Source organism: Pseudorasbora parva, chromosome 20 (assembly GCF_024679245.1).
Source record: "Pseudorasbora parva isolate DD20220531a chromosome 20, ASM2467924v1, whole genome shotgun sequence".
NCBI lineage: Eukaryota > Metazoa > Chordata > Actinopteri > Cypriniformes > Gobionidae > Pseudorasbora > Pseudorasbora parva.
Genome location: NC_090191.1, coordinates 2,365,080 through 2,378,618, shown reverse-complemented (window position 1 = coordinate 2,378,618; position 13,539 = coordinate 2,365,080). Strand labels below are relative to the sequence as shown.

Genomic DNA, 13,539 nt, shown 5'->3' with positions numbered 1-13,539 from the left:
TGTTTGCAAAACCAGAGGCCGGAGATAATGTGAGTCCTTCCTGCTTTAAGGAGCATATCTTGTATTGCACCTTTTCTTCTTGTTTATGATGTTTGTCTCTGCATGTTGGAATCTGCTTGTGTTCAGTGTTTTTCAGGTCATAGAGGTGCCAAATGGTATGTACAGTATGACATGTTCTTGTTTTTAAGCTCTCCTTTTCAGTTTTAATATAGTTCCTAGTTGTTCCTGACACTAACTTATACTCTCAAGAAGCACCCAGTAATTTTGCACCCAGTAGATTTGTACTACACTTAAATCATTTACCATTCAGGGACTTTATTGAAGCAAAACATTTATTGCCGTTGCTATCTCTGTCACCATGTGTTGTGCTACATGTTATGAATATTTGTAGAAAAGTCAATGTCTTTCAATAACTGAAATTACTAGGTGCTCTCGAGGTGTCTTGTTTTGCCATGATCTTATTGATGAAACGTTTTCTTTTGAAGGTATCTGTCAGTCATTGGCTTTGTCATCAACATGGACACATTGTTGATGATTATTCCGGACATGCTCCAAGTTCAGCGTTATGTCTGCACATGCCGCTTCAGTCAGGATCACTTGGAGCTTTTGTTCAATTCTGTCAGGGCATCAGGTATAATTTTCACATTTATAATTAGTTTTTTTAGTCAATGGGCCAGACTGGATATTGGTACCTTCTGGGTGGGCAAATTACAGTAGAAGGTTTTTATATATATACAGTACCTATACATCCCTAGTTTACAGTATGATTTGATGTGATAGACCTCTCAGACTGGTCACTTATTGGTGGCTATCACTTCATGAAGTAATCCACCCCCTAAAGCAAACAGCACATCAGACACCAGTGTGTATCTTTTTTAAAGCCTACCTTTAGAAAAAAACATGGTTATAGAGTTATTACCTTACTTACCTTTTATAGCTTACCTGTGGGGGAAAAATGGTTATACAGCAGTTTCCTTACCTTACCTCAGAAGATATATCTATTACGACTCTGACTGTCCTCATTACACATCTCTGCAATCTAAGTCTGTAAAAGGTTGTTTTTTTTAGGAGGCTGGAATAACAATCCAACTGCAGGGCAGTTCCAAGGCATTTTCCGTCGTCTGATGGTCCGTTGTGGTGTCGCACCAAGTGGGTCAGGCAGTGTGGCAGCACAAGATGAAACTGTGTCCCTATCAGCTGAAGACATGCACTCTGTTTTAATGGTAGAGGAAGAGCTCCTGTCTCCATTTGCAAACATATCTGCAGTCATATGTGACCACAGTTACCTGCCCACCCGCTTTGGTGGTCTTGTGGACAATGCCCTTGTCTACATTTCAGGGTTTGTTGTCAGAAAAATTCTGAAAAAACTGTCCTGTGAGGTGTGCCGTGCAAGCCTCGTCACAGCTGCTGTACCCTCATCTTTTGACAAGAGCTACCACCTGCTTGAACTTAAAACAGTGGTGGGCTGATGATCCCCTCAGAGGGAACAGTGAAGGTGGTCAGAGCAGCAGAGCGTGTGATTTGACAAAACTCAAAGGAACAAGGTGTCCGTGGATCCTTCGTCAACCGTTTCGTTCGGGCGGAGACTGGTTCAGAGGATGTGTTCTTACTCGGGGAGCACATTTCAGACACCCAATTTGGAATTGAGAACCATCATTTCATGCTTGTGTCATTTGTGGTGTCTGTATTTCACAAAGTAAGGCTGCACCACATCGCAAAATTAACTACCCTGGAGTTACAGAGTGCAAGCATATGCAAGAAGCTGTGCAAAACAGTTCTTTTTAAAGGATTTTAGCTCCCCAGTCCCAGTTGCAAGCCTGACAGGATAATGTAAGATGCTGGAATGACCTGGAATTATAACGTTTACTTTAGGCCTTTCAAAAAATAATAATTCTGAGCTGGTACAGTATGTGTGTGTGTGTGTGAGAGTGTGAGTGAGTGAGTGTGTGTGTGAGTGTGTGTGAAATAAATTCAAGTGAAAAATCAAACTTGTTTCTTTATTAAAATATAAAATTCATAAATTTATACATTTATCAATATGCCTGTGTGAGTGTATGAGAGAAATAAATTCAAATTAACAATCAAACTTGTTTCTTTATTAAAATATAAAATTCATTCATTTATCAATGTCATAGTCTATCATATGTCTTAGTTAAAGCTCGTAATACAAAGTCTTTCTACATGAAAGCAGAATTTTTCAATGTGTGACAGTGCCCTGTATCATAAATAAGTCTCTGTAGTTTGTAACAAACCAAACCGTGTGAAAATCCGGTAAAAACTCGGGGAGTTATGATCATTGTAGTTGAGAATACATCTTCCTCAGTAGAAATAAATGCAGGGGGCGGCACATTGGAGACCCATGCAAGATGGCGCCGCGCTGATACGTCCGCTCCAATAGGCAGTGTAAGTCTTTGGGGAGTCTACGTATATTATGTCTATGGTTTAAAGGTTCGCGGTCCTTCCTCGTGGACGATTTGGATATGAATCGTTTGCATGTGCGTGGGTGTGGTCACATTACAGATAATGAGGCTGTACCGGAGGAACTGGACCTCTCACTGTTTTCATACGGATTACATAAACAGAGAATATTTGTTTTTTATATAAATGACTGAATTTAAAAGTAGACATTCCAAGCTTTATAAAGATATATATGTCGTGTCTGAGTGGCAGATTATGTCTGTGAGGCCAAAAATGTATTTTAAGTTGTTTGACACTATCATGAGGAAAAATACAGCAAAATGCGTGGGCGCATTCTTTGGGTCCAGAGGGTTAACATGAAGAGGGTTGTGTTTCTCATATTTCATTTTATTACAGTAAAGATAATCAGAGTACATATTCACATATTTACCTGAACGACATATTAACTCTTTCCCAGCCAACACTACATTAAAAAAAAGTTGCCAACCACAGCCAGAGTTTTTGATAATTTTCACATAAATATGATGGCAGTGTCTGGATTCCTTGCAGACGCTGTCCCGGTCTGGTTCTCTGCTCTCCGTCTCCCTAGACGGTGTTCTCAGTTTCCTGAGTCCGTCTGTGGAGGTTTCCGTTCTCTGCTTGACCATCCTGTCCACTGCGGTCACTGCTTTACCAGCCAGCCTGTATCTGTCTATTCTCGCCGGTGCGTGATTCCAGCCAGCCTGTATCTGTCTATTTTCGCAGGTGCACGATTCCAGCCTGCCTGTCCCTACTCGCCTATAGACGATCCTAAGACTGTCAGCAACCATCTCTATTCGCCAGTGCGCGATCCAAGGCTGACTGTGACTTTCCCTGTAGTGTCTGAGAGCAACCTGAGTTTATCGGCTTATAGCCTTTAAGTTGCTTGAAGCTTGGAGTTTCTGAGTATCTGTTAAATAAACTTCTTTTGCACTTGCACTTGGATCTTCTGTTTTTTCTTCCAGTCTCGCATTACAGACATAATCTAAAAAAAAATAATCGAGAAATCAAAATGTATGTTTTTTAAACTATTTATTTGTATGATACAGCTGCAAATAAGTATTTGAACACCTGTCTATCAGCTAGAATTCTGACCCTCAAAGACCTGTTAGTGTGCCTTTAAAATGTCCACCTCCACTCCATTCATTATCCTAAATTAGATGCACCGGTTTAAAGCCGTTAACTGCATAAAGACACCTGTCCACCCCATACAATCAAAAAGAATCCAATTATTAACATGGCCAAGACCAAAGAGCTGTCAAAAGACACTAGAGAAAAAATTGTACACCTCCAGTGTTGGAGCAATCATTAGACAATGGAAGAAGCTAAACATGACTGTCAATCTCCCTCGGACTGGGGCTCCATGCAAGATCTCACCTCGTGGGGTCTCAATGATCCTAAGAAAGGTGAGAAATCAGCCCAGAACTACACAGGAGGAGCTGGTCAATGACCTGAAAAGAGCTGGGACCACCTTTTCCAAGGTTACTGTTGGTAATACACTAAGACATCATGGTTTGAAATCATGCATGGCACGGAAGGTTTCCCTGCTTAAACCAGCACATGTCCAGGCCTATCTTAAGTTTGCCAGTGACCATTTGGATGATCCAGAGGAGTCATGGGAGAAAGTCATGTGGTCAGATGAGACCAAAATATAACTTTTTGGTCATAATTCCACTAAACGTGTTTGGAGGAAGAAGAATGATGAGTACTATCCCAAGAACACCATCCCTACTGTGAAACATGGGGGTGGTAGCATCATGCTTTAGGAGGTTTTTCTGCACATGGGACAGGGCGAATACACTGTATTAAGGAGAGGATGATCGGGGCCATGTATTGCAAGATTTTGGGGAACAACTTCCTTCCCTCAATTAGAGCATTGAGGATGGGTCGAGGCTGGGTCTTCCAACATGACAATGACCCGAGGCACACAGCCAGGATCACCAAAGAGTGGCTCTGTAAGTAAAATATCAAGGTTCTGGTGTGGCCTAGCCAGTCTCCAGACCTAAACCCAATAGAGAATCTTATGAGGGAGCTCAAATTCCGTGTTTCTTAGCAACAGACCAGAAACCTGACTGATCTAGAGAAGATCTGTGTGGAGGAGTGGGCCAAAATCCCTCCTGCAGTGTGCAATCCTGGTGAAAAACTACAGGAAACGTTTGACCTCTGTAATTGCAAACAAGGGCTACTGTACCAAATATTAACATTGATTTTCTGAGGTGTTCAAATACTTATTTGCAGCTGTATCATACAAATTAATCATTAAAAAAAATCATACATTGTGAATTCTGGATTTTGTTTATTTTTAGATTGTCTCTCACAGTGGACATGCACCTACGATGACAATTTCAGACCCCTCCATGATTTCTAAGTGGGAGAACTTGCAAAATAGCAGGGTGTTAAAATACTTATTTTCCTCACTGTATATGATGTTTAATGTTGATAATCATGTTAGTTTGCATTTGCATCTGCATACATATTATCGCTTGTTTTACTCCATCTTCTTCATGTGTGTTTTGATCAGGAGATTCTGTACTCATTCAGAAGAAGGCTTCTCTCCAGTGTGAAATATCATGTGGGTTTTCAGATTCCCTTTATGATTGAAACTCTTTCCACATTGTTGGCAGGTGTAAGGCTTCTCTCCAGTGTGAATTCTCATGTGGACTTTAAGACTTCCTTTATGATTGAAACTCTTTCCACACTGTTGGCAGGTGTAAGGCTTCTCTCCAGTGTGAATTCTCATGTGGATTTTAAGACTCTGTGTATAAGTGAAACTCTTTCCACACTCTTGGCAGGTGTAAGGCTTCTCTCCAGTGTGAACTCTCATGTGGGCTTCAAGATTTTCTTTTCTAATTAAACTCTTTCCACATTGTTGGCAGGTGTAATCCTCTCCAGTGTGAACTCTTATGTGGATTTTAAGACTCACTTTATGAGTGAAACACTTTCCACACTCTTGGCAGGTGTAAGGCTTCTCTCCAGTGTGAATTGTCATGTGTTTTTCAAGGCTTCCTTTTCGAGTGAAACTCTTTCCACACTGTAGGCAGGTGTAAGGCTTCACTCCGGTGTGAACTCTCATGTGTTCCCCAAAATTTACTTTATGATTGAAACTCTTTCCACACTGTTGGCAGGTGAAAGGCTTCTCTCCAGTGTGAACTCTCATGTGGACTTTAAGATTCCTGTTTTCAGTGAAACTCTTTCCACACTGTTGGCAGGTGAAAGGCTTCTCTCCAGTGTGAACTCTCATGTGGACTTTAAGACTCACGTTATGATTGAAACTCTTTCCACACTGTTGGCAGGTGTAAGGTCTCTCTCCAGTGTGAACTCTCATGTGGACTCTGAGACTCCCGTTTTTAGTAAAACTCTTTCCACACTGTTGGCAGGTGTAAGGCTTCTCTCCAGTGTGAACTCTCATGTGGACTTTAAGACTCTGTTTATGATTGAAAGTCTTTCCACACTGTAGGCAGGTGAAAGGCTTCACTCCAGTGTGATCTCTCATGTGGACTTTAAGGTGTCGCTTTTTAATTAAACTCTTTCCTGGCTTTTGAGTGATTTTTTGTGAGGAAATCTGTTCAGTCTGTGAGCAACTAAAAGATTTTTCTTCAGTTATGAAATCACGATGTTGCCGATACTGATCTTTTTCTTCCATTTCATTTAGTTCTTGACTCTCCACTTTCAGAGACATCAAATCTAAAAGAGACAAAATCCCAGTTGAATGGCACAAAACAACAGACCTCAAGATATTAAAACATTTAAGGCATCAAATATACTAACTAAGCTACAGAAAAAGGGGTTACATTTAATGTCAGAACCTTTTCTCGATATTTGTAACCATTTCTGTTTTTTAGGACAATTTCCAAACTCATCATGTTTGGATTCTATGTGGTTAGGACACTGCCACAGGTGTTATTGAAGTGGATTGGAATATAGAGATGTGCAGTTTAGGGAAAATATCTAATTGTGATTTTTCTACAGATATTGCCCTTCGATTTGCATTTTAATTTTGTAAAGGCAAGCTTCAGCTCAATATTCTTAATATTGTGTGGAAACCCTCTAAATTAAAGGAGTCCAACAGGCCTTTAACTGCAGACCCCTCCAAAACCTTGTAGTAATGGTGGAAATTTTGGTTCTTTTAAGAGAGTCATTCATTTTTAGTTCGTTCACCAAAATGATTAGTTCAGATTCGTTCATTGATTCGTTCAGTAATTTTTTTTTTTTAATATTACATAAATATGACCGCAGGTGATGAAAAAGAGTGTTTTATGTCTTAAGTCAAATGAACGTATTTACTTAAAAAAAAAACTGATTTGGCTTTATTAAAATGCATAATCTACTCATTAAATAAAAGTCTAATTAAGTGGTTTAGATGACCAAAGCATGTTTTCTTGCATGATTAACATTTAATTGTTTGGTCAGACATTTAGACATTCATATATCAGGGATTATGGTAAACATGGGGTTATAAACATGAGGTTTGTCTATAACTGTGCTTTGCATCCGCTTTCTGCTGATTGCTGAACGAGACTGACACGCATGCTAAATGACTGAGGTAGCCTACCAGTTCATTCACGAACGATCTCTCTCTATCTCGTTCAGACTCAAAACAGCAATTCGGTCAGTGAAGTTCATTCAGTTGCTCAGAATGCTATTTACTGACGTGACACACAAAATCTTTTTATCTATCACCCACAAACAGATGGGCTGGTAGAAAATTTTAATCGCACATTGAAAACAATGATTTGTAAATTCCTTCACGAAGACGCCAAAAATTGGGACAAATGGCTAGAACCTCTCTTGTTCGCTGTCTGCGAGGTCCCCCAAGCCTCCACGGGGTTTTCCCCCTTCGAGCTTCTCTATGGCCGCCAGGCCCGAGGGGTTTTGGATGTCATTAGGGAAGCTTGGGAGGACAGGCCATCCGCTACTAAAAACGAAATTCAGTTTGTGTTGGACCTGAGAACAAAACTCCACACGCTGGGGCGGCTTTCAATGGAGAATTTGTTACAGGCCCAAGACAAACAAAGAGAGTTGTACAACAAAGGGGCTAGATTAAGACAATTTTCACCGGGAGAGAAAGTACTTCTATTACTCCCCACCTCTAGTTCCAAATTACTCGCCAAGTGGCAATGACCGTTTGAGGTCACACGACGAGTAGGGGATCTGAACTATGAGGTAATTCGGATATTTATTTAAAAAATGGGTTGAGGCAGAGGTTGTGATGCTGGCGACGGTAGTGAGTGGAGAGGATGATCTCGGACCAGAGGTGGTTCAAAAGACACAATTCCACGCTCTGGTCCCGGGGGGAGATCACCTCTAACCCTCCCAGCTCATAGACCTCAAACAATTACAGGCAGATTTTGCCGACGATTCTTGCCCCTACCGGGGCGGACCGACCTCATTCAACACCGAGCCAGGCGTGGTTGTACGCAGCCAACCATATAGATTGCCTAAACAAAAAGAAAGTGGTTCAGGCCGAATTAGACGCAATGCTAGAGATGGGGGTGATCGAAGAATCCAACAGTGACTGGGCGAGCCCGATCGTTTTGGTACCAAAACCTGAAGGCTCGGTCCGGTTCTGCGTGGATTACAGAAAAGTCAACGCGGTGTTGAAATTTGATGCTTATCCTATGCCACGGATTGACGAATTGCTTGATCGGCTAGGTACTGCTCGCTTTTATTCGACGCTGGACTTGACAAAGAGTTACTGGCAGATCCCCTTGTCTCCAGTAACCAAAGAAAAAAACGCTTATACCACGCCGTTTGGATTGCACCAATTCGTTACGCTTCCTTTCGGGCTGTTCGGGGCACCGGCGGGCGACTTTTCAGCGCCTGATGGATCGAATTCTTCGGCCGCATTAATAAGACCGCAGCGGTTGCGGCCTACCCAAGACCAAAAAGGAGGTTAAACAGTTCCTGGGACTGGCGGGATATTATAGGAGGTTTGTACCTAATTATTCGGACCTCGCCAGCCCGCTGACTGATCTAACTAAAAAGGAAGAACCAGATACAGTTCGGTGGACGGAGCAGTGCCAGAAGGCTTTCACTCAGTTAAAGGCGGCTCTGTGTGGTGGGCCGCTCCTACAAGCTCCTAACTTTTCTCTCCCTTTTTCTCTGCAGACTGACGCCTCGGACAGGGGGCTGGGCGCAGTCCTGTCCCAGGAGGTGGAGGGGGAGGAACGGCCGGTGCTATATATCAGTCGAAAGCTCTCTAAGAGAGAGACGATGTACAGCACCAGTGTTTGGCCATCAGGTGGGCTGTCCTCACTCTTTGCTATTACCTCCTGGGGCGGGAGTTCACCCTCTGTTCGGATCACGCCCCCTTGCATCCCCTTGGGGGGGGGGGGGGGGGGAATGCAAGATACCACACTGAACGTGTGTTTATTATTTGTTTTTGAAAGACTGAATAAAGAAAGCGAGTCCCAGTCAAAGCCGACCCTTGTCTTCTTCCTTCCTGAATAACGAACTTTGCTAAAACGTCATTAATGAACAAATAAGCCTGAGCCTCGAGCTGAGATGCAAACGCGGGTCTTCTTGAGCACAGGACAGCCATAGCATATGACACAGTACTGCCCATGAGGTTATTAATCCTACATAACAGCTTTTGTATCAGTTCTTTTGTCTTATAGTTGTTATATTTCTCACAGATTTCTGCTCGTTTTGAATAAGATACAGATAAAGTAGCACAATAAAGATTACATGTATATGAATGCATTAGTGAGTGATTGCGTGTGAATTCACTCTACCTGGCAGCGTCTCTCTACTAATAGTGAAGCTGTGAGTTTTAGTTATCAAGAAATATATGCTAGAATTTTTCAGTTTCAAAGCTATTTTATTGATAAATCACAGAACAGTGTTGACAATACATTTCTGTGCTACTGAATGGTTTTGTGTGAGGCGCGCAATCTCTGCGTAATCGGCTATGTGTGTGTGTTGTAATGCAGCACGCATTAGTTTAGCATGACGATTAACTTACGTGTACAATTAAAGTGTGCATTCTCCTGATCAATTTCGAGTATCCAGATGGCATAATCAAGCATGTCTTGTGGAGAGCTCTCAGAGTATCCCTTTATTTATTATTTTTAACTGTTGAAAACAGAGCTTGCGTGTCAGGAAATTGCTAATCCTGTTGCGCCCTCTATAGGCCAGCAACTAGTCGACGTCAAGCTTAAAGTGTCATGGCAGAGCATTAAGGTCGACTAGTCAGTGCAACCCCTAATATATATATAAAGTATAGTAGTAAATATGTTTTTTAAATGATTTATACACATGTTAATTATTTGGCAATACTTTGATACACAGTCAGGCTAATAAAGCTAATGTGAAATTTAAAATTGGCATTTGAATACGGATCAAATGAGTTCAGCTTTGAGAATGAAACCAACCTGTTTGCTCTTCAGTTTCTTCATGTTTGACTCTCAATGTTTCTTCACTCTTCACGTCTTCAATCTCCTCTTTAATAAACTCCAGCTTTGTTTGGTCCTCAGTTTCTTCATGTTTCACTCTCAGTGTTTCTTCAATCTTCACGTCTTCACTCTCCTCTTTAATAAACACCATCTATAAGATAAGAATAATCACAGAAATAAAAAAACATCCAAACTAAATCAGTAGTTCAGTCACTGGTAAGAGAGTCAGTCAGAGTGAGAGTTAATGGCCTTAAATGACCTGATTCGACAACTACAAACTCTCTAAAAACTACAAATTAATAAAAGATAACGATTTATATAGCAGGTTCATATTTAGACCTTTTATGCTACACATCTTTAGATTACATTTAATAGGTTAATCTGCCATGAGAACATTATCAGTTGCTTTACAGAAGTTTTCATTACTTGTGTTTGCTGTTCTTGTTGCATTTACACATTTAACTTTATTACATTTAATTTGGCTATACCTTTAGGCATATAAGACCATATTTAGCAACAGAGGCAGCAAAACTAAAATGCACTCGATGATTTTTGCTCATGCTTTACTATCTGGTCACAAGCAAGCACAAAAACTTTAAAATCAATCAACTCTCTTTACAAACAGATACTCAAAATATTTCTAGTAATTTCCATCATTACAATACAGTTCAAATACATAACCTATTAAGTTTTGATAGTACTAAACATTTTGAGAGATGGAGAGGAGGAGCGCTGAGGTAAAACTCTGCCCTCTGTTCAATATTCTGTTTCACTTGGACATTTTTATATTATCATCATATCATTTTGTGTGAAAGCAGGCAAAGACTTTCCTCTGGAGCAGTCTCAGGATGAGACCTTAAAACATGCCTTTCGGCAGGTCCGCTCCATCGACGGCCAGTCTCTCCAACCTGCCCTTCCCATCACCTATCCATATTTTGCCATCCTGAAAGATCGGTTGTATCGAGTGACCCAAGACACTCAGACCAAAGTAGATATAACCCAATGGTTAGTTCCCAAGAGCCGCCGGGAAATACTTTTCTGGGCGGCTCACTCCAATCCTATGGCGGGCCATTTGGGACAGGCGGCCACACTAAATTGCCTCATGACCCGATTCTTTTGGCCAGGCATTCATGACAACTTGCGCAGGTGGTGCGCGTCTTGTCCGGAATGTCAGTTGGTGAACCCACTGGCCACCCCAAAAGCGCCTTTGCGTCCTCTTCCGTTAATGCAGGTCCCCTTCGAAAGAATTGGGATGGACCTCATCGGGCCATTAGAGCGATCAGCGCGTGGGCAACGTTTTGCTTTAGTCAAAGTGGACTACGCAACACGATGTTTTTTTATTTATTTATTTATTTATTTATTTGATTGGGACAGTGCATGTTAATGAACACAACATGGAGTACATGCATGTAAACATGCCGGATTGTAGCCGAGGGCTAATTTCCATCCGTAGTCCCACGAGCTAAGGTCACATAGCTCACAAAAACAACCGTTATCTAATGTCCTATAAACTATATTTACATAAAAATAAAAAATTAATTAGTCATCAGAAATACATCCATATGCACAAGATGTCACGTACACTACGCGAACTATACGGGTTGCTGGGCATTAAATCGATTCGAACTAGCGTCTATCACCCACAAACGGACGGCTTGGTCGAACGATTTAATCGCACTCTTAAAACCATGATCCGTAAGTTCGTTAAGGAAGACGCCAAAAATTGGGACAGGTGGTTAGAACCCTTGTTATTCGCCGTGCAGGAGGTCCCGCAAGCCTCCACGGGGTTTTCCCCCTTCGAGCTTCTCCACGGACGCCAGCCTTGGGGGGTGCTGGATGTCCTGCGAGAAACTTGGGAGGAGGGACCAACGGAACGAAATTCAGTACGTGCTGGACTTGCGAACAAAACTCCACACATTGGGGCGGCTATCCAGAGAGAGTTTGTTGCAAGCCCAGGACCACTAGAGCCGGCTGTATAACAGGGGAACTAAATGCGCAAATTCACGCCTGGAGAGAAGGTACTTGTATTACTCCCAACGTCGAGCTCAACATTGATGGCTAAGTGGCAGGGACCGTTTGAGGCCGCAAAGTCGGGGATCTCGATTATGAAGTAATACGGTCCGATAGGAGCGAGGCTCGTCAGATTTACCACCTCAACTTCCTTAAAAAATGGAATGAGGTCGAATCAGTGATGTTGGCGACGGTGATCGGGGGGGAGGATGATCTTGGGCCAGAGGCGAACATCAAACCACAATCTCTCGCGCTGGCCCCCGGGGGAGATCACCTCTCGCCATCCCAACTCACTGATTTATTAAAATTACAGGCTGAGTTTGCCGACGTGTTCTCGCCCCTACCGGGTCGTACTAGTCTTATTCAGCACCATATTGAGACCGAGCCGGGCGTGGTAGTTCGCAGCCGGCCGTATCGCTTGCCTGAACACAAGAAAAAGGTGGTTCAGGATGAATTGGGTGCAATGCTCGACATGGGGGTAATAGAAGAATCCAGCAGTGACTGGGCGAGCCCGATAGTTTTAGTTCCGAAAACCGACGGCTCTGTCCGGTTTTGCGTGGATTATCGCAAGGTGAACGCTGTGTCGAAATTCGCCGCGTATCCAATGCCGCGGGTTGACGAGTTGCTTGATCGGCTGGGCACGGCTCGCTTTTACTCGACATTGGACTTAACGAAGGGCTATTGGCAGATCCCCTTGTCTCCATTGTCCAAAGAAAAGACAGCTTTTACCACGCCGTTTGGATTACACCAATTTATTACCCTTCCTTTCGGCTTGTTGGGGGCTCCCGCTACCTTTCAGCGTCTCATGGACAGGATTCTGCATCCCCATGTGACATATGCTGCTGGATGATATCGTGATATACAGTAACGATTGGCAGTGGCATATGCAGCATGTAAGGGTGGTCCTGAGGTCGCTGAGGGGAGCGGGGCTCACGGCCAACCCGAAGAAGTGTGCAATTGGGCGGGTGGAAGTAAGGTATCTGGGCTTCAACTTGGGCTATGGGCAGGTGCGTCTCCAAATTGATAAGACTGCCGCGATTGCGCCCTGTCCGCGACCCAAGACCAAAAAGGAGGTAAGGCAGTTCTTGGGGCTGGCGGGATATTATAGGCGGTTTATACCTAATTATTCGGACCTCACCAGCCCTCTGACTGACCTTACTAGAAAGGGGCTACCAGATACGGTCCAGTGGACGGAGCCGTGTCAGCAGGCCTTCACCCAAGTTAAGGCTGTTCTCTGTGGCGGGCTGCTATTACACTCCCCTGACTTTTCTCTCCCTTTTCTTTCCCAGGAGGTGGAGGGGGAAGAGCGGCCGGTGCTGTAAATTAGCCGTAAGCTCTCTAAGAGGGAGGCTAAGTACAGCACCATAGAGAAAGAGTGCCAGGCCATCAGGTGGGCCGTTCTCACCCTCCGCTAGTACCTCCTGGGGCGGGAGTTCACCCTCTGTTCGGACCACGCTCCGCTGCAGTGGCTCCACCGCATTAAGGATTTCAATGCGCGGATCACCCATTGGTATCTAGCTCTTCAGCCTTTTAAGTTCAAGGTGGTCCACAGGCCGGGTGTTCAGATGGCTGTGGCCGACTTGCTCTCCAGGAATGGGGGGGGGGGGGGGGTCTGCAGGCTGGACGGCTCCCCGGTGTCTGCAGCGGGAGAGAGAGCCGCGGGACGAGCGGTAAGTGAGTGGGTTGGGCGCAGATTGAT

The 13,539-nt window shown here is 43.3% G+C and overlaps 1 protein-coding gene across 1 annotated transcript in view; it reads right to left on the bottom strand.

Moving 5' to 3' along the window:
- LOC137049965 (zinc finger protein 91-like) overlaps positions 1-9,981 on the bottom strand; it is a 284,608-nt gene extending 274,627 nt beyond the window's left edge. The window contains exons 1-2 of the mRNA XM_067428716.1: positions 9,810-9,981; positions 4,979-6,120 (exon numbers count right to left, since the gene is read on the bottom strand). Coding sequence (XP_067284817.1) covers positions 4,979-6,120; positions 9,810-9,981 — 1,314 coding nt within the window. The remainder of the gene's footprint in view (positions 1-4,978; positions 6,121-9,809) is intronic.
- Between the last annotated feature and the right edge of the window lie 3,558 nt (positions 9,982-13,539).